At 44.3% G+C, this 25610-nt stretch overlaps 1 protein-coding gene across 4 annotated transcripts in view; it reads right to left on the bottom strand.

Annotated features, from left to right (window-relative positions):
- The window catches only part of rbfox1 (RNA binding fox-1 homolog 1), a 615123-nt gene that overhangs the window by 37434 nt on the left and 552079 nt on the right, over positions 1-25610 (bottom strand). For all 4 annotated transcript variants that reach the window (XM_070856700.1, XM_070856701.1, XM_070856702.1 and 1 more), the window contains one exon: positions 13002-13134. In XM_070856700.1, the coding sequence (XP_070712801.1) occupies positions 13002-13134 (133 nt within the window). The remainder of the gene's footprint in view (positions 1-13001; positions 13135-25610) is intronic.

The raw sequence follows: 25610 nt of genomic DNA, 5'->3' as shown, positions 1-25610 counted from the left end.
CACTGACCGTCGTGCCATTTTCAGATTAGCAGGGACAGCCTGTAGCCAGTCCTTAGTTTCTCAGTCTACCGGAGTTCTACAGGTCAGCTTTCAAGTGGGCACAATATGTATGCTTTGTTGGACAGGTGTCCATTTTTTTTCCATGGTAATTTCATTAAAACTGTCCGACAAACTAGCAAGGAGATGTATGCCTTTTTTTCCTGCACCCCCCTCTGCCCCACCAAATTTGTACTTGTTTATTTTGCCATTTTGTCATCTTCGGATGAGAAGTTAAACCGAGGCCCTGTCTGCTCTCTGCTGGATGTAAAAGATCCCATGCCATTATTTTGAAGAAGAGTCGGGGAGTTATCCTCGGTGTTCTGGGCAATATTTATCCTTCAACCAACATCACTAAAACAGATCATCTGGTCATTATCACAATGCTGTTTGTGGGAGCATATCATAAAAGATGTTGTGGTCTCCCATGCCCCAGACTGCACCCCCTGCTTCCTTCCTGCAATACCCCCCAGAAACCCCCTCCCGCCACTTACTTAGGCGCTGGCAGATGAGAAATTTCCCACAGAAAACCCACTCCAAGTTACAATCCTCTCATTTGGCTTTTCAGACTGGAAGGTGAGATTTGTGATGCGATCTTATAGAGGTTTATAAGACTGTTAGCGAAAAAAGTTAACCTGTAATGAATTAAACTGTGAGTGCAGAACTAGGGAACACAGGTTCAAAATGGTAAAAGCTAACTTTATAACTTAAATATAAGGATATAAGGAAATTCTTCTTCACAGCAAGAGTGATCACAGTGTGCAATAAACTTTCAGATTGAATAGTGGATTCACAAACCCTGGTTTAAGAAATAATTGTGCTCCAATGGGTGTATGCTAGGATCTCTCTGGATGGAGGAATTAAGCCAGGCTTAAATGTCATCTTCATCCATATTTATCATATCATCTTGTGAAATGGTGCCTTGGCTTCAGTGTGTTTTGCACCAGTGCCAGTATAACTACAACCAGTGGGTTCCTGTCTGTCCTTTTGCAAAAGCTTTTACAAACTCTAACAGGCAATTTCTCATTCAAACAAATGGAAAAAACTAGCACAAAGCAAATTTACAAAAAAATAAAGCTGCCAATGGTATTGCAAAAATTGAAATGTCTTGAATAGGTGTCACAAATGGCTCAGAGTGTTATCGGGGTCCATCCACGACTTGTTCTGGTAACCATACCAACATGGCACTAACCTTTGTGTAACACATTGGGGGTAATTTTAACCCCAAGAATGGGTGGGTTTGGGTCAGGTGTGAAGTAAAAACGTTTTAAATTTCAAACCCATTTCATTCCCCACTGTACTAACGGAGGTGGGTGACCTATCTGCTCTAAGAGACGGGTCGGTCAGCTAAATCTTTTAAGGAGACTGCATGCGTCCATTTTTACAATTTTTTTTTAAAATTAGCACCGGCTAAGTTTCCCGACTCTCTGGAATCCTGACAGGTAAAAGGAGACGAGAAGGGCTGGATCTATAAGGTAAGTAGATTTACAGCACTGCTTGTGGGCCAGGAGAAGCAAGAGTGTTTCCGCCAGGCCCAACAAGCTTACCTTTGTAAGACCCACCCCCACCCCCACCATGATCTCTGACTCCCCCTACCCCCCATTCGCCCCACCCGCCACGGTCTCCGATGCACTACCGCAATCTCCCAACCATCCTCATGATCCCTAACCCCCGCCCCACCCTGCGATCACCCATCCCCCCACCCGCTCCGTAACCTTCTAACACCAACCCCTGTCCCACCCTGCGATCACCGGTCCCCCCACCCCCTCTGTAATCTCCTACCACCAACGCTCCGCCTCCCCCGCCCTCCTGCGATCACTGGTTCCCCCCACCCGCTCCGCAATCTCCTACCACCAATCCCCCCACCCTGCGATCACCAGTCCCCCCACCCTAGCCACCACTTGCCAAGCACATCCGGTCCTCAGCTGCATTCCCACCCAACAGATAGACTGGCTGTCAGGTGCGAAACCTACTGAAAACATTTTGAAAGACATCCTGCAGTGAAATCCTGCAGGATGTCCGGGAAACCCTTACTTCCAAATCTCTCAGCCAGAAAATTCCCTGCTCTCTTCACTGCCCCCATTAAGTATCGGAGCTATTGTATCAATATATTTAAGACAACAGCATGTATGTTTTATTTGCCCGCTTTACTGCTCGCTTCCCATGGCATTTACCATTAAGAGCAAGAACAGACATAAAAACATTGTACTGAGGACGTATATTCCTTCACATTCCACTGATTGCAGCTTGAGACTGAAAATGAGAATGTTTAAGGAACTGTTGTTTTGCAGTGCAGAGGGTATATTTCTGGTGTAGGATTGTTTGGTATCCCAATGCCACTCTCAGTTACAGGCATTTGTTCAATACGCTGCAGGTTAAAGTCCTTCACAAAGCCAGAGTTCTAAGTGTCAATGAAGCATAAAGCAGAAGTGTAGAGGAAGGGAGGAAAGCCCATTTAAATTTCCAATACTATACGACTCCATAGGCACAGTCACAGCCTCCAGAATTAAATGCATAATAATGGGCAATACTGAAACGCAGGTGGTGAAATGTCTGCTTCTGAAAGGATGGCTGTAGATAGGTCTTCCTCAGGTGCTAATCCCTTGCATCTGCAACAAATGGTTTGATTGGTTCTCATCTTAGACCCTAAATAGCAGCTTTATTTCTGGCACCTGTTACTAATGTGTGTGAATTTCACTTGTTCTTTTCTGGGAAACTAAATTTTGTGTACCTGCCACCAGGATATAAGTTTGGTGAGTTTTCATCTGGAATGCCATTCTGGACAAATATAGGGCAAAACAGATTTTGCCAACATACCTCACCTGATGGCTGATTATCAAGCAGTTATGATCTAAGCTTGATAATCAGCCTCTGTAGCTCAAATCATCCCAGTTCTCTGATTGAACGAATGAAAGACATGCATTGATATAGCAACTTTCACATCCAACAGATGTCCCAAAGCATTTTACAGCCAGTGAAGTACTTTTTGGAGTGTAGTCACTGTTGTAATGCGGGAAAAGCGGCAGCCAATTTGCGCACAGCAAGCTCCCACAAACAGCAATGTGATAATGACCAGATAATCTGTTTTTGTTATGTTGATTAAGGGATAAATATTGACCAGGACACCAGGGATAACTTCCCTGCTCTTCTTTGAAATAGTGCCATGGGATCCTCCTGAAAGAGCAGATGGGGCCTCGGTTTAATGTCTTATCCAAAAGACGGCATTTCCGACAATGCAACGCTCCCTCGCACTGCTCGGGAGTGTCAGCATAGATTTATGTGCTCACTTGAACCCACAACCTTCCGACTCAGAGGTGAGTGTGCTACCCACTGAGCCACAGCTGACACTGAAGAAGAAAAGGTGATTCATCAGATTGTAAGATAATGACTAAAATAATTGAATTGCTGAAAAATTAAAAACTCTAAATACAGCAGAGTGCTTTGAACTCAAAGGTAAAAGGTGTTCAGACATTTCATGTGGAATGGAATAGTTTGAAAGGAAGGCTGTTAAAGCTGTTCACTGAGCTATATGAATAAAGTAAAAGGATGAGTCAATTTCTGTTTCTTTCCCACTCTGGTTGCTTCACGTACCGTTATATATAAAACAACAAACTTCTGGATTTGAATGTGGAAACAACAAGAAATGGGAACTATCGGATGATCTTCCAGAGAATTACACTGCACAGAACTTTAGCACAGAAACAGGCCATTCGGCCGGTGCTTATGTTCCTTCCACTCTGTTTACTTACTCTCACCCAATAAACACATCCTTCTATTCCCTTTTCCCTCCTGCACGTAAAGCTTCCCCGTAAATCATTCCCTCACTGCCTCAATCATTCCATGTGGCAGTGAGTTCCACATTCTCAACACTCTCTGAGTAAAGAGATTTCTCCTGAATTCCTTACTGGATTTATTAGCGACTATCTTATGTTTATGTTCCCTAGTTTTTGACTCCCTCACAAGTGGAAACATCTGTGTCTGCAGTCAGCTATCACGGTGGCAAAGTACACCGATTTTACATTGGCGAGGTGTAGCTTTTCAGTTCTCAGCCATCTCTGAGCCTACTCTATTGAACCCCTTCATGATTTGAAAGATTTCGATCAGGTCGCCGCACAGTCTTCGCTTTTCCAGAGAAAAGAATCCCAATCTGTTCAGTCTTTCCTGTTAGCTGTACCCTTTCAGTTCTGCTATCATCATTGTAAATCTATTTTGCACTTATTCCAGCGCTTAGCCCTATCTGCTCAGCGGAAACCAGGCTGGCATTTAAAATTGGCCAGGTGACATAATTGGCGATCCTGCTGGGATCCCAGTCGCTGCAACATCTGAGCAGGCAGCAACCACACTCGCTCGAAATCAGTGGGCTCCTTCTATAAATATGCAGATCGGGGTCCTATGACAACATTGGCCTTTAACTACAGGAACAGTGGCATAGTGGTTATGTTACTAGACTAGCAATCCAGAGGCCTAGATTAATAATCCGGAAATGCGAGTTCAAATGGCAACTGGGGAACTTAAATTCAGTTAACTAAATAATTTTGGAATATAGTATCAGTAATGGTGACAATGAAACTACTAGATTGTTGGAAAAAGCCATTTGATTTCCTAATGTCCTTCAGAGAAGGAAATCTGCCCTTCTTACCTGGTCTGCCTTATAATGTGGTACACAGTAATGTAGTTGATTCTTAACTGCCCTCTGAAATGGCCTAACAAGCCACTCAATTGTCAAGAAGGTGGCTCACCACCACCTTTTTGAGGACAATTAGGGATGGATAATAAATGTTGGCTTTGCCAGTGATGCCCACATCCCATGCATAAATTTTAAACTCTGACCTGCTAGGATCCGGGACCAAATAACCATTTAAAGTAGGTTTTTTAACTTTCCTTGTGGGGCTCTTGCAGGCCCGTAATTTACCATCTTGCTCCTGCACCTCCCTGCGGTGTTGGCTGGTGATCTTTGGCCGCCCAAACTTCCACTTCAGATGAACAGCCCTCTGCCACTTCCTGTCCATTTCCTAGCTGGTTGTGCACTGAGCGTTGTGTGTCCAGTGCACATTCCCAAGTTGCTGGAGAGTGACTTTTGTAGGAACTCCTTTCCTGTGTGGCTCTTCTGTCTGCTTGGGGAGCAGGATCCTCTGTTCCCATTTGCCACAGTCAGCCATTGTTGTGGCCAATTGCACCAAGTTTGCATCAGAGGGGTGTAGACTATCAGCTCTCGACTGCCTCTGACTGGCAACACATGCAGTATCATGTGCAAATCCTGATTGATGCCCACAGGTGAATGAATCAACCATACTCACCGAGTATTAATTCTCCCAAAAGTAACATCCAACATTACTTTAAGACCGGGCACCCCTGTCTGATGTTCTACTGACAGTCCTGCACCATGCCATCCTTCCACCATGTACAGCAAAGTGTGTCACTTCATTGTATAAGTATCTAAGATCAGGGAGGATCAGAATGAAGCTAGCTTAGATATCACACTCATGCTTGAGGTGGGTTCAGCCAGAACCAAAGAACCAAGTGGAACAGGCAACCCTGCCACCAAAGGGGTGCATCGACTTGATATTCCAGAGGCAACTACTGTGTCTCAAGGAAGGAAACAGATGGATTCAACCCTGCTGGGATATGGTTATATAAACACTGGAACATGCTAATAACACACATAGATGCTGAGCTAGTTGATAGAATAGATGCATTTAAGGATATTATAGATGTATTTTAGTGAAAACTAGATAAGTACATAAGCAAGAAAGGAGGAGAAGGATATGTTGATAGAGTGGGATGAAGCAGGTGGGAGGAGGTTCATTCGGAGCATAAACATCTGTTGGGCTGGTCTACTTCTGTACTGTTAATGTCTATGTAATTCTATGTAGTGATGGATTGGCAATCTGATGCTGCTAAATTTTGTTTATTTCATCCGGCAATGTGGGCGTCGCTGGCAAGGCCAGCATTTATTGCCCATCCCTAATTGCCCTCGAGAAGGTGGTGGTGAGCCACCTTCTTGAACCGCTGCAGTCCGTCTGGTGAAGGTACTCTCATAGTGCTGTTAAGGAGGGAATTCCAAGATTTTGCTTCAGTGACTATAAAGGAACAGTGATATATTTCTAAGTCAGGATGGCGTGTAACTTGGAGAGGAACTTGGAGGTAATGATGTTCCCATGCGGTAAGTGGTAGAAGTCATGGGTTTGGGAGGTGCCGTCGAAGAAGCCTTGGCAAGTTGCTGTAGCGCATCTTGAAGTTGTACAGACACCAACCTCTGTTCAATGTGGTGGATGGGGTGCCAATTAAGTGAACTGCTTTGTCCTGAATGGTTTCAATCTTCTTGAGTGCTGTTGGAGCTGCACTCATCCAGGTAAGTGGAGAGTATTCTATAACATTTCTAACTTGTGACTTGTAGAGAGTGGAAAGGCTTTGGGGCATTTGGGGGTGAGACACTTGTCACAGAATACCTAGCCTCTGACCTGCTCTTGTAGCCACTGTACTTAGGTGACCAGTCCAGTTAAGTTTTTGGTCAATAGTGACCTCCAGGATGTTGATGATGATGGATTGGCACTGGTAATGCCATTGAATGTCAAGGGGCAATGGTTAGATGCTCTCTTGTTGAATGGTCCATTGCCTGGCACTTTTGTGGCACAAATGTTACTTGCCACTTATCAGCCCATGCCTGAATGTTGTCCAGGTCTTGCTGCTTGCGGGCATAGACTGCTTCATTATCTGCGGAGTTGCGAATGGAACTGAACACTGTGCAATCATCAGCGAACATTCCCACTTCTGACCTCATGATGGAGGGAAAGTCATTAATGAAGCAGCTGAAGATGGTCGGGCCTAGGATACTGCCCTGAGGAACTCCTGCAGCGAAGTTGTGGGGCTGAGATGATTGGCGTCCAACAGCCACAACTGTCTTCCTTTGTGCTAGGTATTACTCCAGTCAGTGGAAAATCTTTCCCCTGATTCCCATTGCCTTCAATTTTACTAGAGCTCCTTGATGCCACACTCTGTCAAATGCTGCCTTAATGTCAAGGGCAGTCACTCCCACCTCACCTCTGGAATTCAGCTCTTTTGTTCATGTTTGGACCAAAGCTGTAATGATGGCTGGAGTCTCCTCCTCCTGTCAGTTGTTTAATTGACCACCCCCAATTCATGACTGGATGTGGCAGGACTGCAGAGATTTGATTTGATCCATTGGTTGTGGGATCGCTTAGCTCTGTCTATAACATGCTGCTTCAATTGTTTAGCATGCATTTGGTGCAGTGTTGCAGCTTCCCCAGGTTGGCACCTCATTTTTAGTTGCTGCTCTTGGCGTTCTCTTCCACACTCCTCATTGAACCAGGGTTGGTCGCCTGACTTGATGTTAATGGTAGAGTAAGGGAAATGCCAGGCCATGAGGTTACAGATTGTGGTGAAATACAACTCTTCTGCTGCTGATGGCCCACAGTGCCTCATGAATGCCTAGTTTTGAGCTGCTAGATCTGTTTTGAATCTATTCAATTTAGCACAGTGGTAGTGCCACACAACATGATGGAAGGTGTCCTCAGTGTGAAGATGGGATTTCGTCTCCTCAAGTTCTGTGGTGGTCACTGCTACCAATGCTGTCATGGACAAATGCATCTGCGACAGGTAGATTGGTGAGGACGAGGTCAAGTAGGTTTTTCCCTCATATTGGTTCTCTCACCATCTGCTGCAGGCCCAGTCTGGCAGCTATGTCGTTCAAGACTCGGCCAGCTCGGTCAGTAATGGTGCTACTGAGCCACTCTTGGTGATGGACATTGAATTCCCCCACCCAGAGTACATTCTGTGCCCTTGCTACTCTCAGTGCTTCTTGCAAGTGGTGTTCAACATGGAGAAGTACTGATTCATCAGCTGAGGGAGGATGGTAGATGGTAATCAGCATAGGTTTCATTGCCCATGATTGAGCTGATGCCATGAGACTTCATAAGGATGGAGTTAATATTGAAGACATTCAGGGCCACTCCCTCCCGACTGTATGCCATTGTGCCGCCACCTCTAGTGGATCAGTCCTGCCGGTGGGACAGGATATATCCACGGATGGTGATGGAGGTGTCTAGGACATTGGCCGAAAGGTAGGATTCTGTTAGTATGACGATGTCAGACCGTTGCTTAACTAGTCTGTGGGACAGCGCTCTAAATTTTGGCACTTTTATTCTTATTATTTGTGTTTTTAAGCAGTTTGTTACAACTGAGTGGCTTGCCAAACCCTTTCAGAGGCCAGTTAAGAGTCAGCCACATTGCTGTGGATCTGGAACCACAAATAGAATGGGTAAGGATGGCAGATTTCCTTCCCTAAAGGACATTATTGAACCAGATGGATTTTTATGATAATCCGATAGTTTCATGGTCACCATTACTCATACTAACTTTTTAATCCAGGTTTATTTAATTAACTGAATTTAAATTCCCCAGCTACCATGGTGGGATTTGAACTCACGTCTCTGAATTATTAGTACAGGCCTCTGGATTACTAGTCCAGTAACATAACTAGTCCAGGCAAAAAGCAAAAAGGGCCACATTACACAAAATTCTAAAGGGGCAAAATGTATTAGAAAGACAAGCCTGAAGGCTCTGTGCCTCAATGCGAGGAGTATTCGGAAAAAGGTGGACAAATTAACTACGCAAAAAGCAGTAAACGGATATGATGTAATTGGCACCACGGAGACATGGCTCCAGGGTGACCAAGACTGGGAACTCAACATCCAGGGGTATTCAACATTTAGGAAGGATAGACAGAAAGGAAAAGGAGGCGGGGTGGCATTGCTGGTTAAAGAGGAAATTAATGCATTAGTAAGAAAGGACATTAGCTTGGATGATGCGGAATCTGTATGGGTGGAGCTACGGAATACCAAAGGGCAGAAAACGCTAGTGGGAGTTGTGCACAGACCACCAAACAGTAGTAGTGAGGTTGGGGACAGCATCAAACAAGAAATTAGGGATGCATGCAATAAAGGTACAGCAGTTATCATGGGTGACGTTACTCTACATATTGATTGGGCTAACCAAACTGGTAACAATGCGGTGGAGGAAGATTTCCTGGTGTGTATTAGGGATGGTTTTTTAGACCAATATGTCGAGGAACCAACTAGGGAACTGGCCATCCTAGACTGGGTGATGTGTAATGAGAAAGGACTAATTAGCAATCTTGTTGTACGAGGCCCCTTGGGGAAGAGTGACCATAACATGGTAGAATTCTTTATTAAGATGGAGAGTGACACAGTTAATTCAGAGACTAGGGTCCTGAACTTAAGGAAAGGTAACTTCGATGGTATGAGACGTGAATTGGCTAGAATAGATTGACGAATGATACTTAAAGGGTTGACGGTGGATAGGCAATGGCAAACATTTAAAGATCACATGGATGAACTTCAACAGTTATACATCCCTGTCTGGAGTAAAAATAAAACGGGGAAGGTGGCTCAACCGTGGTTAACAAGGGAAATTAAGGATAGTGTTAAATCTAAGGAAGAGGCATATAATTTGTCCAGAAAAAGCAGCAAACCTGAGGACTGGAAGAAATTTAGAATTCAGTAGAGGAGGACAAAGGATTTAATTAAGAGGGGGAAAATAGAGTCGGAGAAGAAGCTTGCCGGGAACATAAAAACTGACTGCAAAAGCTTCTGTAGATATGTGAAGAGAAAAAGATTCGTGAAGACAAACGTAGGTCCCTTGCAGTCGGATTCAGGTGAATTTATAATGGGGAACAAAGAAATGGCAGATCAATTGAACAAATACTTTGGTTCTGTCTTCACGAAGGAAGACACAAATAACCTTCCTGAAGTACTAGGAGACCAAGGGTCTAGTGAGAAGGAGGAACTGAAGGATATCCTTATTAGGTGGGAAATTGTGTTAGGGAAATTAATGGGATTGAAGGCCGATAAATCCCTGGGGCCTGATAGTCTGCATCCCAGAATATTTAAGGAAGTGGCTTGAGAAATAGTGGATGCATTAGTGATCATTTTCCAACACTCTATCGAGTCTGGATCAGTTCCTATGGACTGGAGGGTAGCTAATGTAACACCACATTTTAAAAAGGGAGGGAGAGAGAAAGCGGGTAATTATAGACTGGTTAGCCTAACATCAGTATTGGGGAAAATGTTGGAATCAATTATTAAGAATGAAGTGACAGGATCGGTCCAAGTCAGCATGGATTTATGAAAGGGAAATCATGCTTGACAAATCTAGAATTTTTTGAGGATGTAACTAGTAGAGTGGACAAGGGAGAACCAGTGGATGTGGTGTATTTGGACTTTCAAAAGGCTTTTGACAAGGTCCCACACAAGAGATTGGTGTGCAAAATCAAAGCACAGGGTATTAGGGGTAATATGCTGATGTGGATAGAGAACTGGTTGGCAGACAGGAAGCAGAGAGTCGGGATAAACGGGTCCTTTTCAGAATGGCAGGCAGTGCCTAGTGGAGTGCTGCAGTCAGTGCTGGGACCCCAGCTCTTTACATTATGCATTAATGATTTGAATGAAGGAATTGAGTGTAATATCTCCAAGTTTGCAGATGACACTAAACTGGGTGGTGGTGTGAGCTGTGAGAGGGATGCTAGGAGGCTGCAGGGTGACTTGGACAGGTTAGGTGAGTGGGCAAATGCATGGCAGATGCAGTATAATGTGGATAAATGTGAGGTTATCCACTTTGGGGCAAAAACACGAAGACAGAATATTATCTAAATGGCAGCAGATTAGGAAAAGCGGAGGTGCAACGGGACCTGGGTGTCATGGTTCATCAGTCATTGAAAGTTGGCAGGCGGTGAAGAAGGCAAATGGTATGTTGGCCTTCATAGCTAGGGGATTTGAGTATAGGAGCAGGGAGGTCTTACTGCAGTTGTACAGGGCCTTGGTGAGGCCTCACCTGGAATATTGTGTTCAGTTTTGGTCTCCTAATATGAGGAAGGACGTTCTGGGTGGCAGTGTGAGCTGTGAGGGAGGCGTTAGGAGGCTGTAGGGTGACTTGGACAGGTTCAGTTAGTGGGCAAATGCATGGCAGATGCAGTATAATGTGGATAAATGTGAGGTTATCCACTTTGGAGGTAAAAACGCGAAGATAGAATATGAACTGAATGGCGGCAGTTAGGATAAGGGGAGGTGCAACGAGACCTAGGTGTTATGGTTCATCAGTCATTGAAAGTTGGCATACAGGTACAGCAAGCGGTGAAGAAGGCAAATGGTATGTAGGCCTTCATAGCTTGGGGATCTGAGTATAGGAGCAGGGAGGTCTTACTGCAGTTGTACAGGGCCTTGATGAGGCCTCACCTGGAATATTGTGTTCAGTTTTGGTCTCCTAATCTGAGGAAGGACGTTCTTGCTATTGAGGGAGTGCAGCAAACGTTCACCAGACTGATTCGTGGGATGGCAGGACTGACATATGAGGAGAGACTGGATCAACTAGGCCTTTATACATTGGAGTTTAGAAGGATGAGAGGGGATCTCATAGAAACATATAAGATTCTGACGGACGGTACAGGTTAGATGTGGGAAGAATGTTCCCGATGTTGGGGAACTCCAGAACCAGGGGACACAGTCTTAGGATAAGGGGCAGGCCATTTGGGACTGAGATGAGGAGAAACTTCTTCACTCAGAGAGTTGTTAACCTGTGGAATTCCGTGCCGCAGAGAGTTGTTGATGCTGGTTCATTGGATATATTCAAGAGGGAGTTAGATATGGCCCTTACGTCTAAGGGGATCAAGGGATATGGAGAGAAAGCAGGAAAGGGGTACTGAGGGAATGATCAGACATGATCTTATTGAATGGTGGTGCAGGCTCGAAGGGCCGAATGGCCTACTCCTGCACCTATTTGCTATGTTTCTATGTTTCTAACCACTATGCCACTGTTCCCAATGTCAGCTATATAGGGATTTATCCATAAATTGTGATAATCATAGACTCTGATCACTGGTATAATTAATACTCAGTGTTCACTCATGGTGCCTTTGAGGTAGGTGGCCCAAATTTGAAACACGAGATGGGCGAGCTGCCTAGGATGTGCACCAGTCACTGGCAGCTCGTCCACATTATTGAGATGAGGCCATATGCCCAATTTTGGGGCAGCCTTTGGCCGCTCGATTCGGGCAGCCGTTGAGCAAAATTGCCCAAAACTCAGCAGTGATGAATTTCCACCTCAAGTGTATTAAGGCCCCTTGGTATATGATTATGGGAATTCCAGTCCTCACACTCTGGCATAAAAAAATAATTTTCCATGCAGAATTTATGGGATAAATCGAATCTAACACGCCTGGTGAGAAACCGATGGGATCAGAATGGCCGTCCATTTTACACCACACCCAATCTTACTGTCCATTGAAGCTTGGCAGGTATGGTTAAAATTACTCACTTTGTCCAATGTTAAATGAGTTAACCTACAAAACTGTGGCCCTGAACAACTGTGACTATGTGAGGACTTCATCTCCCTTCCTTGGGGTGTAATTTGCATCTCAGAACTGATGAGAAGGTTTGAGTTCTAAAGAAATATCCCTTCAGTGAGTAATTTTATAACATATAAAGTAACCAATGAAGTGTTTTAAGATTCAAGCATTGTAAAAAGTTTACTAATATTTGTGATGGTTGAATTAGTCTATCAGCCCTTGAAGATGGTGGAAAAGGAACAATTACAGATTTCATTTGCTAAACATGGAAATTGTTTCCTGAACTCTGTCCAACCTCTTTAAGAATCAGATATTTGCAATTATCAAAACATATACAAATTCGATTCTTATAACTCATGTCCTGCAGCATTCAGTCCCAGACAGACTTTATATAATGATGTGTGACATACAAAACACTCAAATTTCAGTTACATGTCACTATTTTGGGTTAGGTGCACCGCTTCAGGAATGTGGACTGTTTGCATGCTGTGTCACATTTCCATGGTGAGCCCAGTCCAGCATGCACTCTACTGGAAAACTCTTCGAGCTCTCCAAACACTTGCTAACCTTTTGACACTGCACTCACCCGCCATAGGCTGGTATGGGAGGAGGGGGTGCAGCTGCGCGAAACGTGTTATAGACCGTACGTCCTCGACCCCTCAGATGTGCGCCTCGGTAGGCTGCTGCTGCAGTGGCGGCTGGGTAAGGGAAGCCAGGAACTAAAAGAGATAAAACAAAACATTTACAACATTCTGTATTCTGCCAACAATTCATCTGCACGATAATCCTTCCATTTAAATTTCCTCAGATGGTATTGTTTTCATTCACTTTGGTAAGACACCCACATGTTGAGGGATTACAAAGGTACCGAAGATATCCCAGGATGAGAGATAGGCTAGAAGAAAAGCCAATGCAAATCATAGGCAATAATATTTCAATTTATAAGATCCTGCAGCATTTCTGAAAGTTCCATCAAGATTCTATAGCATCCCAAAAGATTTTATTTTGACAGGACAAAGATCTGTTTTTAAAAAAAAAGTCAATTGCATATCATGAAAAATCATGTTAAAATATTCCAAGAAGACAATGCTGATCCAAGTCAATATAGTGCACATCTGAACTGCTTACTAGGTGGCTTAATATATCACAGACTTTTTTCCTTCAAAAAAGGAAAAAACTTTAGAATGTATTTTATACAGAAAAAGTTATTACAAGTGTAGAGTGTTGAAAAACAGACACTGAGATGTCACTGTGCTGGTAGGTTTAACAGAATCAGACAGAAACTTAAAGCTTCATTCTGCTGTGTCTTGACACTATTGTTGTATAGTAACAGTCTTGGAATCGCAATGTCTGATCAGCAGGTCTGATCAGTAATATATTGTCATTAAAGGCCTGGATTTTGCAGTACTAATAACAGTGAGGCTGTCAGAGCTCAGCGTTATTACTGGGTAAAACTGACAACAACCTCTGGCATCTGTAGTTAAACGCAGAAATCTGTAAATTGCTGTTGGTGCCGATGGAATCTACACAGAGATCACTGTGATAGCATGAAGTTTGGATGATGACCCACTATTCTCGCTCTAAAAACAGATGATAAAGTTAGCCCTTGTACAATCAGGATAAACTGAGTTTTTAACAGCATAGTAAGTGATCATTACTGCTGAACAACCTCTCTGGCCCTGAAAAATTAATTTTACAAGTTTGGAGAAATTTAATGTTGCAAATTTAAAACAAAATAAAATTTAAAATATTTTTTATTTTTTATAATTTTCCTGTTATTCTCTTATGTTTTCCCTTAATCCCAAGTGCATGTCCCAATCTTTAATTTGCTTCCTGTGCAATGATTTAAATGTAATTTATATTTCCTGTTTTTTTATTTCCTGCTTTGCAGTCGTGTGGCTCAGTGAGGATTCTTTACGCTGATTAGTTGAAGAGCCTCCCTGCTGCTTGGCCTGCTCACAGATGCCGGAGAATCCCTGCAGAAGGCGCCAAATTCAAATAAACAGAGGATGACTAACAAACCTGCGAATATTCTGTGGGAAACTGTCATTTAGCAAAATGTGTAAACTTTCCATATCTCAATGCAAAGTACACAATAATCTACTCAGTCTTGATTGGGTCTGTTGTGTCAGGAATTGTGGGAGCAGCACTTGCTACTTGTATTAAAATGGCAGCAGCCACTCAGTAAAGATGGTTTACTTTACCGCTTAAACACTTGGGGGAAAAAAATGATCTACTTTGCACTTCCCGTTAGCGCCTCCGGGGGGTGTAAGTTTGTGACCAGGCACGGCGCTGTTAACGACTCCTGCCATATTGGGCAGGAGTTTACCAGCGCCGTTACGGCATTGCGCCTCAATCTCCCGTGCTCAGAGATCATGACATCATCGCCATGTGTATTGCCCCCGTCCTTGAAATTCACTTTCGCCTCCTACAGCAGTGGCGGGCGATAACACTGACAGCTGCAGGGGACACTTGCCGGTCATTACAGTGGTAAAATGAAAGGCGTCGTGGTCGATGGAAAAGAAAATTACCATGTAATTGCCGCTCCTGATGCGGTTTCTGTGTGGGGTTATACCCGCGATTGCTCAACCCGGCACTTTGCTTGAATGCCGGCTGATTACATGGCACCCCCACTCCATGGGAGTCCAGGTAGGTCCGTTTTTTTTTGCAGAGTCGGCAGCGTGGGCCATTCCATTTTACTGAGGGATGGGCCCCTCGGAAGGAGGAGTGCTGCGCAGCCAAGTGCGTAGTGCAGCTGAGGCGTCCACCCTATTACCACCCCAGGAAGGAAGTGGAGCATTCCGGAGGCGGTAACCCGAATTTCTCGAGAGGGGCGAGACTTCTGCGCCTGGTGCTAAGTCTCGTGCCTCCCGACTGTTACTGGTCCCAAACGGGGCAGTACAAAATTTCTCCCCCTTGTAGTCAGTCTGTTTGAGAAAAATAGAAATATTGTTTTGGTTGGTCTCACTGTATGTACACACATATATTATATATCAAATAGTACAGCAAAATATCCCCAAGTTAAAATGAAAACAGTTCCTTTACAAGTTTAATGTAAGGGGCCAGAGCTGGCCCATCTCTGAAGGTACAGGAGATTAATGTTTCCAAATATTGGCCTAGATTCGACGGGGCCGATGATGGTGTATGCCGCTGCAAGTTATCAGAATGGCCCTGTGAGTTCCGGGTTTTGTAATGCGCTGCATATGTGCGAAAACCCGGAACTTACGATCTGTCAAGTTTCTCCTTGATGGATCGTCCTCATGCGCCCCCATAACACTTTTTCTGGTGCAGTGTTCAGCTATTTGCCCAACTACAGCCCAACGAATGCCCACAAAACCCTTATTCCTGGTAATAACAGGCATAGGGCCTGTTTTTACCAGCTTAAGGGTTAAAATAAATGTTAAATTAAAATTTAAAAAATGATAAAAACATACAAGAACATTTATAATTAGTTCATGTAAATTTCTGGATGAATTAAAATGATTTTAGTATTTAAAAAAAATTAATTTTAAATGCTTAATCAAAGGAACTTATAATTAATTTTGAACAAGGAAATATAAATTTTTATTAGAATTGTGCTTTATTTGGGGATTTCTCATAAGCTTATGAGGTTCCATTTGGAATCCCCATAAGTTCATGAGGAACACCTCTTTCTAATTGGTTGGCCTGGCCCACGTGATCCCAGGGACGCTTTAGAATCGCATGCATCCCTGGGATCACATGGGCCTTTATGCAGGTGTAATAGGGATGGTCAATAAATGCTGGCCTCGCCAGCATCACTCACATCCCAGGAATGAATAAAAAAAATGCCTGGAGGCCCAGGACCCGAACACTCTGAAGCTGTAGAGATACAAGCGGACCGATATTCAGGGCCTCCAGAAAGCTGGCGCATCTATCCTTTTTTTAATGTTTTTTCCGCCGGGAGCGTGAGGCGGCCTTTCCATTGATTTTTTAGGAACTTTGGACTTTTTTTAAACATTGAACCGGAAATCGGTCCTAGTGGGAGCGGATGTGTGGCGGTAAGTCAGGCTGAGGGGTGGAAGTTGGGGCGGGATCGAGATTCCGTTGCTGTCACTCCAGCGGCGGAGCGGTGGTGATGTCACCGTGCGTGTGCCTCACCATGCTCTCTCCCCTCCGTTAAAGGGGAGAGAATCTGTCATTTTTTAGATTCGGCCACTGGGCCACCAGGAAGGGTTTCGGCTGGGCCAGCACGGAGCCAGGCTGTCTGTTGGCGGCCCAGCCAAACCCGGGGGAGCAACAGTCCAGCCAACGTGGAAGCTGGCCGGCAAAAAAAATAAGATGGCGGCCGCAGCATTTGGCCCTTGCCTTTAATGGCCGCCGCATCGCCAGAGCAGAGAGAGAGCAGACAAGGTGCACTGACAGAGAAAGCTTTCGGGGGCACCGCGCGGCAGGACAACGAAATTTAGGTTAAAAATGCGGGCGGAGTATTCTGCAGGTGAGGGAGAGCGACGGTGCACATTTTGATGACACGCTTGCGGTGATCATCAGCAGCAGGGCAGAACTGGGGACAGACCAAAAAATCCCCAACCTGAATTTGGCTCGGGGCGGCCTTTGGACCGCAACACAGCGGCCACTCGATTCCACCACATGGCCGCCGCAAAACAGCAGAAATGGGCCTTACACAGACCCTGAATTTCGACCCCCAGGGGTCGGAGGCACACTCCGGAGGTATGCCTCTGACCCCAAATTCAGAGCCATGAACTAACTTAATGGCATCTTTGATGTGGGCTGTGATTGGTAATAAGGTACTTTAATTGACAATGATTGCATGATATTTTGAGCAAACATTTTGATAACTCTGCTGTAAGTTGCAACTCAACATGATAGTGGGTGGTTAGCACCTCTGTTTTTTTTTTAAAAAAGGGTTCAGATCAACCATCTACTGGAATTAATTCCTGAATTATTGTATTTTAACCTTAGAGAGATATTGAGAGTCGATACACTTGCCACATCGATACAGTTTATTACTTTGGTCATGATTAATTGACAGTCTCATCTTCAAAGGAGCTTTAGCTTTATAAATTGGATGTTTTTATTGTTGAGGCGCAGTGTAAAGAATTCTTTACAGAGCCTCTGGAAATTTCCAACAAACTTAAATTCTGCGCAGGAGGACATTTGGGAGTCTTAAAATCTCACAGGACTGATTACTGCCAAAAGAAGTCACTTGAAACCAGTGAAGTTAAATCTTTGAAAACATCATTGCTTTGTACAAGAGATTGTAAAATCAGGGTTGTATTAATGTTAACCCATGCAAGTCTGATATACGATATTGCCTCATTCAAGTTAATAGGAGACTAGTGGGAATCCTCCATAAATGCCAAAATGCAACATCACTGTAAAACAGGATAATTGCTAATCTTGAGCCAGGTAACCTAATGCATCAGCCCTCCGGTCGTGTGGGGTGGGGCTGGCTCATCGAGAGTCTGCTACAACTGTTAGAAAGGTAAGTGCCACAGCAAAGGCGGCACCATGACAGTAAAACACCATCAAGCGCTCAAAAAACAAAATAAAGGGAAGAAACAATTGGTGCAATCCACAGAAATGTTTTCACTTTTCATATATAGATTTTTAATTAGCAGTACTATTGTGCATAATTGAAAACTGGTTTGTATAACTGTTTTTTATCGATTTCAATGAGTATTTTTCAAGACTGCATGGATCAATTTCAGACACATGTTGTAGCTCTCAGCAAGGTCAGTGCAGTGATTCAACCCAAAGCATTATCCTACAATGCAACTGTTATACAGATCAAATTATTATATGACAGTAGAGATTTTGAAGCCTTATCAGGGTACAGTAGCTGTTGCTGAGAGATTTATTCTTGGTGTTATTGGCGGAACACAATGAACACAGGCAAACCTAAATCTTATAAATCAGATAAAGCGTGTCGTAGTTTATTCCTCCATCTTATTTCAGCTAACACACAGGGGTAGATTTTTGTCTTCACCGCATGGGCAGTAATCTGGCAGAGCGCATCACATGCCCTTTATTGAACAGCGCGAAACCCTCAGCAAATTATGGAGGCAAATGACTAGACGTTGCATGTTCTCCATCAACTACATTTAACAGTTTCTTTAAACAGCAGTTTTAAGTGGCGATGCTCATTAGTATCTCTGGTACATTTCTAACCTCTTCACAAGAAAATAACAACCCAAGTAATCGGTATCATTTATTCAATATATAAAACAACATACAATTATGTGATTGTTTTCAGAATAAATGGTATAGTCCCTGGCTAATGCAGTAACATGTGTATGATGAAAAGTCACTTTGGAATATATAGAGAAAAAAGCTGGAATTTTGATATTTCGAACCGTCGGGAGTGGGTGTGAGGTTGGGGGGATGGGGAGTGGTGGTGGGGGGCCGGGGTAGGTACAACGTGGGAAAACCCGGAAGTCCAGGTTTTCCCCACATGCTGTGAAGGTTTAACTGTGGAGGGACAACTGGACCCAGGTAGGTGCGAGCCCCAAGGTCAGGTTGGGTCCAACCCTGGGGGTGGGCTGGGGGAGGTGATAGTGGAACTAACCACCAACTGGGAGTGGGCTGGGGATTCTGATCTAGGGTGGGGGGAGCTTGGAGGACCGCGAGGAAATACCCCTGCTCCACCCGGCCAATGAGGATTGCTCCCCGAAGCTGTCCTCGCCTTGCTGCTGCTGGCCAACCACAGTTACATCTTCCAGCCTCATTATAATATTTAAATGGGCGACCCGCCTCCTGGGAGAGGGTTTGCTAGCTGCCTTCTGTCCTACCTCCACTAAAACCGAAGCAGGCAGGTTGGGGTCAGGATTCACATTTTTAACACTTTAACCTCCCACCCAACCCTAAGCCACACGTTTTTTGGAGCTAAAATCTCCCTCCTCCCACCCCACCATATTTGCATGTTGAAACATTGTGAAGATTTGAACATTTGAATGAATAAGTTCAGTTAAATATGCCAAATAATTGAAGGACTTAAATAGTTGTGAAGGACAAAACAATGTAATTAAGGTGTTGAAAGCCTACAATCGCTTGGCCCTCCCTGCTCCTGCCTACAGTCAGAGCAGCTGAAGCAGTACACTCATGGTTACTTTTCCTTTTACAAGTAGTCCACCAATTTGAACACACACAGTGCATCTCTGGTACCACACCCTCCCCTCCACGTTGTGACGGATGCCTTTCAGAGTGCCAGCATTCTGCAGAAGGGGTAGATTGAAGATAAATCAGTACTTTATCAACTTGTAAATCATTCAATCTGTAAGGATCTTTAAAGGACAAATTCATAAGCTATGCTTGTGCAATTCTTCCAAATCCATGAATATGCAAAATCTTTTTAGCTTTGAATATATTCGTTTCTTCGTCACTATAGATTCTGTATTATCAAGTAGAATTTGGGAACGATTAGCATCACAAAACACTGCTGTGGCAAAAGTGGATATCCGCCTCTGTTAAATGTTCAACCTGTGTGTTGTATTACTGGAAAAAGCATGTAAGGAGCTAAACCCAAGGTCGCACAAAGCAATTGTCAACAGAAAAACCATTAGCTTAGACCAGGCTACAATCAACTCCACAAGATGCAAGCTTTTACAATCTGTTGTGTGAAGTGTTCATTTTGAAATGACCAGAGCCATTACAGGAAATCAAAACATATTTGTTTTGTCAAAGGTTGGATATCCGTGCAATAATGATGCAGGGCTGTTTGATCTAATGTAATTATGAGAGATATAGTCAGGGGCTGCTTTTGTCTCAGTATAACTTCAAAGCTAGTCCCATGCCACTGTGGCAAAAATCATAGAGTCAAGCTGAGACCGGAACACTGGTTTGGATTGGCAGTTGTGTCCGAGACCTTTGAGAAGGGGACAGAGTATCTGATTAGCTGCAGCCCTCATAAATGGACAAGTGAACGGAGGTCTCTTATTGCAGAATTATTTTGGGTGTCAGTCAATTTAGAATCAGTGCTTGAGTTTCACAGCAACCGACAAGATCAATTGTACAATTTTAAATGGGATGCAAGAACAGAGAGACCTCGGGGTGCTTGTGCACCAGGGCAGCGTGGGACCGGGCTAGCAGCCCAGAACCCAAAACAAAGTGCCGGGCTGCATGATGGAGGCACAGACCACACGGAAATATAGGTAGGGAAGCCGACCCGCAAGTCGGTGAAAAGTGTCTCACTCTGGCCCCCTGGAGGCGCTAAAGGGCCTCTGAAATGGGGCAACGTTGCCCCCTCTGACTCTTTGAACGTCAAACTTGCGGGTTTTTTAATGTTTGCTCTGGCCTAACAAAAGAGTTAGGCCGGATTGAAGCTGGAGTAAATAAAGTGACTGATGACTATATTACTTTATACATTGAGGAGGACAGAGAAATGTATGGGCTGGATTTTACGAACATCGGTGGGTCCATGGTGGACGACGTTGGAGGTGGGTTGCGGCCCCACTGCCGGCTCCAGCCCGCTGTGCAGAGTGAATTTCCCCTGATTGGGCTTGTTAAGCCTGCCCAGCGCGTTTCCTGGCCAATTAGAGGAAGTGGGTCCAATGAGGGCATTTGATGACGCGCCATCAGCCGGTTTCCTTAAAGGAACCATGGCCAACTTTAGTTTGATGTTTGTGCTGTCAGTGTTCTACAGCATTGAGGTGCTGCAAACATTGACAATCACTGCACAGAGGTGAACGGCTGCACCCAGGCTCTCCCAAAACTCCCTCCATATGCTTAGGCATACGCAGGCACCTGTTCACTTCCCATGGGCAGAAGATACCTCCCAAGGAGATCAACACAGCCTCATTGCTCATTGCAGCAGGGATGTTGTCAGGAGGACCTGGGTGCAGTGCAGCAAATGTTTCAATTATCTCAGTGGACATGATACGTTAGTACAAAGCCACTCATCACATCCCTATCACTCTGCCTTCCCTACCCTACTCTTGCACATCCTTACTCACACCAACTTACCTTGCACCTCCACCCATCCCTCTCTATCTATATTATCACATCTCCATTTCACCAGTCATCCCTCACACTTACCCGAATCCTTGTGCAATCATACCAACTAACAACACACAAGAATAGGTACTTGTGTGTTTTACATAAGAACATAAGAAATAGGAGCAGGAATAGGCCATATGGCCCCCTCAAGCCTGCTCCGCCATTTAATATGATCAGACTGATCCGATCATGGACTCAGATCCACTTTCCTGCCCGCTCCCCATAACCTCTTATTCCCTTATCGGATAAAAAACTGTCTATCTCTGTCTTAAATTTATTCAATGTCCCAGCTTCCACAGCTCTCTGAGGCAGCGAATTCCACAGATTTACAACCATCTGAGAAAATAAATGTCCTCTCATCTCAGTTTTAAATGGGCGGTCCCTTATTCTAAGATTATGCCCCCTAGTTCTAATCTCCCCCATCAGTGGAAACATCCTCTCTGCATCCACCTTGTCAAGCCCCCTCATAATCTTATACGTTTCGATAAGATCACCTCTCAATCTTCTGAATTCCAATGAGTAGAGGCCCAACCTACTCAACCTTCCCTCATGTCAACCCTCTCATCTCTGGAATCAACCTTGTGAACCCTCTCTGAACTGCCTCCAAAGCAAGTATATCCTTCGAGCCTGCACCGCCATTCAATAAGATCATGGCTGATCATTCCCTCAGTACCCCTTTCCTGCTTTCTTTCCAAACCCCTTGATCCCCTTAGCCATGAGGGCCATATCTAACACCCTCTTGAATATATCCAATGAACCGGCATCAACAACTCTCTGCGGCAGGGAATTCCACAGGTTAACAACTCTCTGAGTGAAGAAGTTTCTCCTCATCTCAGTCCTAAATGGCCTACTCCTTATCCTAAGACTATGTCCCTTGGTTCTGGATGGTGGAGGAGGATTTCCTGGAGTGCATAAGGGATGGTTTTCTAAACCAATATGTCAAGGAACCAATTAGGGGGGAGGCCATCTTAGACTGGGTGTTGTGTAATGAGAGAGGATTAATTAGCAATCTCATTGTGCGAGGCCCCTTGGGGAAGAGTGACCATAATATAGTGGAATTCTGCATTAGGATGGAGAATGAAACAGTTAATTCAGAGACCATGGTGCAGAACTTAAACAAGGGTAACTTTGAAGGTATGAGGTGTGAATTGGCTAGGATAGATTGGCGAATGATACTTAAGGGGTTGACTGTGGATGGGCAATGGCAGACATTTAGAGACTGCATGGATGAACTACAACAATTGTACATTCCTGTCTGGTGTAAAAATAAAAAAGGGAAGGTGGCTCAACCGTGGCTATCAAGCGAAATCAGGGATAGTATTAAAGCCAAGGAAGTGGCATACAAATTGGCCAGAAATAGCAGCGAACCCGGGGACTGGGAGAAATTTAGAACTCAGCAGAGGAGGACAAAGGGTTTGATTAGGGCAGGGAAAATGGAGTACGAGAAGAAGCTTGCAGGGAACATTAAGGTGGATTGCAAAAGTTTCTATAGATATGTAAAGAGAAAAAGGTTAGTAAAGACAAACGTAGGTCCCCTGCAGTTAGAATCAGGGGAAGTCATAATGGGGAACAAAGAAATGGCAGACCAATTGAACAAGTACTTTGGTTCGGTATTCACTAAGGAGGACACAAACAACCTTCCGGATATAAAAGGAGTCAGAGGGTCTAGTAAGGAGGAGGAACTGAGGGAAATCTTTATTAGTCGGGAAATTGTGTTGGGGAAATTGATGGGATTGAAGGCCGATAAATCCCCAGGGCCTGATGGATTGCATCCCAGAGTACTTAAGGAGGTGGCCTTGGAAATAGCGGATGCATTGACAGTCATTTTCCAACATTCCATTGACTCTGGATCAGTTCCTATCGAGTGGAGGGTAGCCAATGTAACCCCACTTTTTAAAAAAGGAGGGAGAGAGAAAACAGGGAATTATAGACCGGTCAGCCTGACCTCAGTAGTTGGTAAAATGATGGAATCAATTATTAAGGATGTCATAGCAGCGCATTTGGAAAAAGGTGATAGGTCCAAGTCAGCATGGATTTGTGAAAGGGAAATCATGCTTGACAAATCTTCTGGAATTTTTTGAGAATGTTTCCAGTAAAGTGGACAAGGGAGAACCAGTTGATGTGGACTTTCAGAAGGCTTTCGACAAGGTCCCACACAAGAGATTAATGTGCAAAGTTAAAGCACATGGGATTGGGGGTAGTGTGCTGACGTGGATTGAGAACTGGTTGTCAGACAGGAAGCAAAGAATAGGAGTAAATGGGTACCTTTTCAGAATGGCAGGCAGTGACTAGTGGGGTACCGCAAGGTTCTGTGCTGGGGCCCCAGCTGTTTACATTGTACATTAATGATTTAGATGAGAGGATTAAATGTAGTATCTCCAAATTTGCGGATGACACTAAGTTGGGTGGCAGTGTGAGGTGCGAGGAGGATGCTATGAGGCTGCAGAGTGACTTGGATTGGTTAGGTGAGTGGGCAAATGCATGGCAGATGAAGTATAATATGGATAAATGTGAGGTTATCCACTTTGGTGTTAAAAACAGAGAGACAGACTATTATCTGAATGGTGACAGATTAGGAAAAGGGGAGGTGCAACGAGACCTGGGTGTCATGGTACATCAGTCATTGAAGGTTGGCATGCAGAGACAGCAGGCAGTTAAGAAAGCAAATGGCATGTTGGCCTTCATAGCGAGGGGATTTGAGTACAGGGGCAGGGAGGTGTTGCTACAGTTGTACAGGGCCTTGGTGAGGCCACACCTGGAGTATTGTGTACAGTTTTGGTCTCCTAACTTGAGGAAGGACATTCTTGCTATTGAGGGAGTGCAGCGAAGATTCACCAGACTGATTCCCGGGATGGTGGGACTGACCTATCAAGAAAGACTGGATCAACTGGGCTTGTATTCACTGGAGTTCAGAAGAATGAGAGGGGAAGTCCAGAACCAGGGGTCACAGTCTAAGGATAAGGGGTAAGCCATTTAGGACCGAGATGAGGAGAAACTTCTTCACCCAGAGAGTGGTGAACCTGTGGAATTCTCTACCACAGAAAGTAGTTGAGGCCAATTCACTAAATATATTCAAAAGGGAGTTAGATGAAGTCCTTACTACTAGAGGGATCAAGGGGGATGGCGAGAAAGCAGGAAGGGGGTACTGAAGTTGCATGTTCAGCCATGAACTCATTGAATGGCGGTGCAGGCTAGAAGGGCTGAATGGCCTACTCCTGCACCTATTTTCTATTTTTCTATGTTTCCCCAACATCGGGAACATTCTTCCTGCATCTAACCTGTCCAGTCCCGTCAGAATCTTATATGTTTCTATGAGATCCTGTCTCATCCTTCTAAACTCCAGTGAGCATACTATCCTTTTGTGTTTCATGCACAACTACCCCCAGGTTCCGCTGTACTGCAGCACTTTGCAATCTTTCCCCATTTAAATAATAACTTGCTCTTTGAAGTGTGCATGACCTCACACTTTCCAACATTATACTCCATCTGCCAAATTTTTGCCCACTCGCTTAGCCTGTCTATGTCCTTTTGCAGATTTTTTGTGACCTCCTCACACATTGCTTTTCCTCCCATCTTTGTATCATCAACAAATTTGGCTACGTTACACTCAGTCCGTTCTTCCAAGTCGTTAATATAGATTGTAAATAGTTGGGGTCCCAGCACTGATCCCTGCGGCACCCCACTAGTTACTGGTACTGGTTGCCAAACAGAGAATGAACCATTTACCCGACTCTCTGTTCTCTGTTGGTTAGCCAATCCTCTATCCATGCTAATATATTACCCCCCAAACCCGTGAACTTTTATCTTGTGCAGTAACCTTTTATGTGGCACCTTGTCAAATGCCTTCTGGAAGTCCAAATACATCACATCCACTGGTTTCCCTTTATCCACCCTGTGTGTTACATCCTCAAAGAACTCCAGTAAATTTGTCAAACATGACTTCCCCTTCATAAATCCATGCTGACTCTGCCTAACTGAATTTTGCTTTTCCAAATGTCCTGCTATTGCTTCTTTAATAATGGACTCCAACATTTTCCCAACCACAGATGTTAGGCTAACTGGTCTATAGTTTGTTGCTTTTTGCCTAGCTCCTTTTTTAAATAGAGATGTTACATTTGTAGTTTTCCAATCTGCTGGGACCTCCCCAGAATCCAGGAAATTTTGGTAAATTATAACCAATGCATCCACTATCTCTGCCGCTCCTTCTCTTAAGACTCTAGGA

Source organism: Pristiophorus japonicus, chromosome 15 (assembly GCF_044704955.1).
Source record: "Pristiophorus japonicus isolate sPriJap1 chromosome 15, sPriJap1.hap1, whole genome shotgun sequence".
In the NCBI taxonomy this organism is placed as follows: domain Eukaryota; kingdom Metazoa; phylum Chordata; class Chondrichthyes; family Pristiophoridae; genus Pristiophorus; species Pristiophorus japonicus.
The sequence above is the reverse complement of the archived record's forward strand: the minus strand, read 5'-3'. Positions and strand labels throughout refer to the sequence as shown.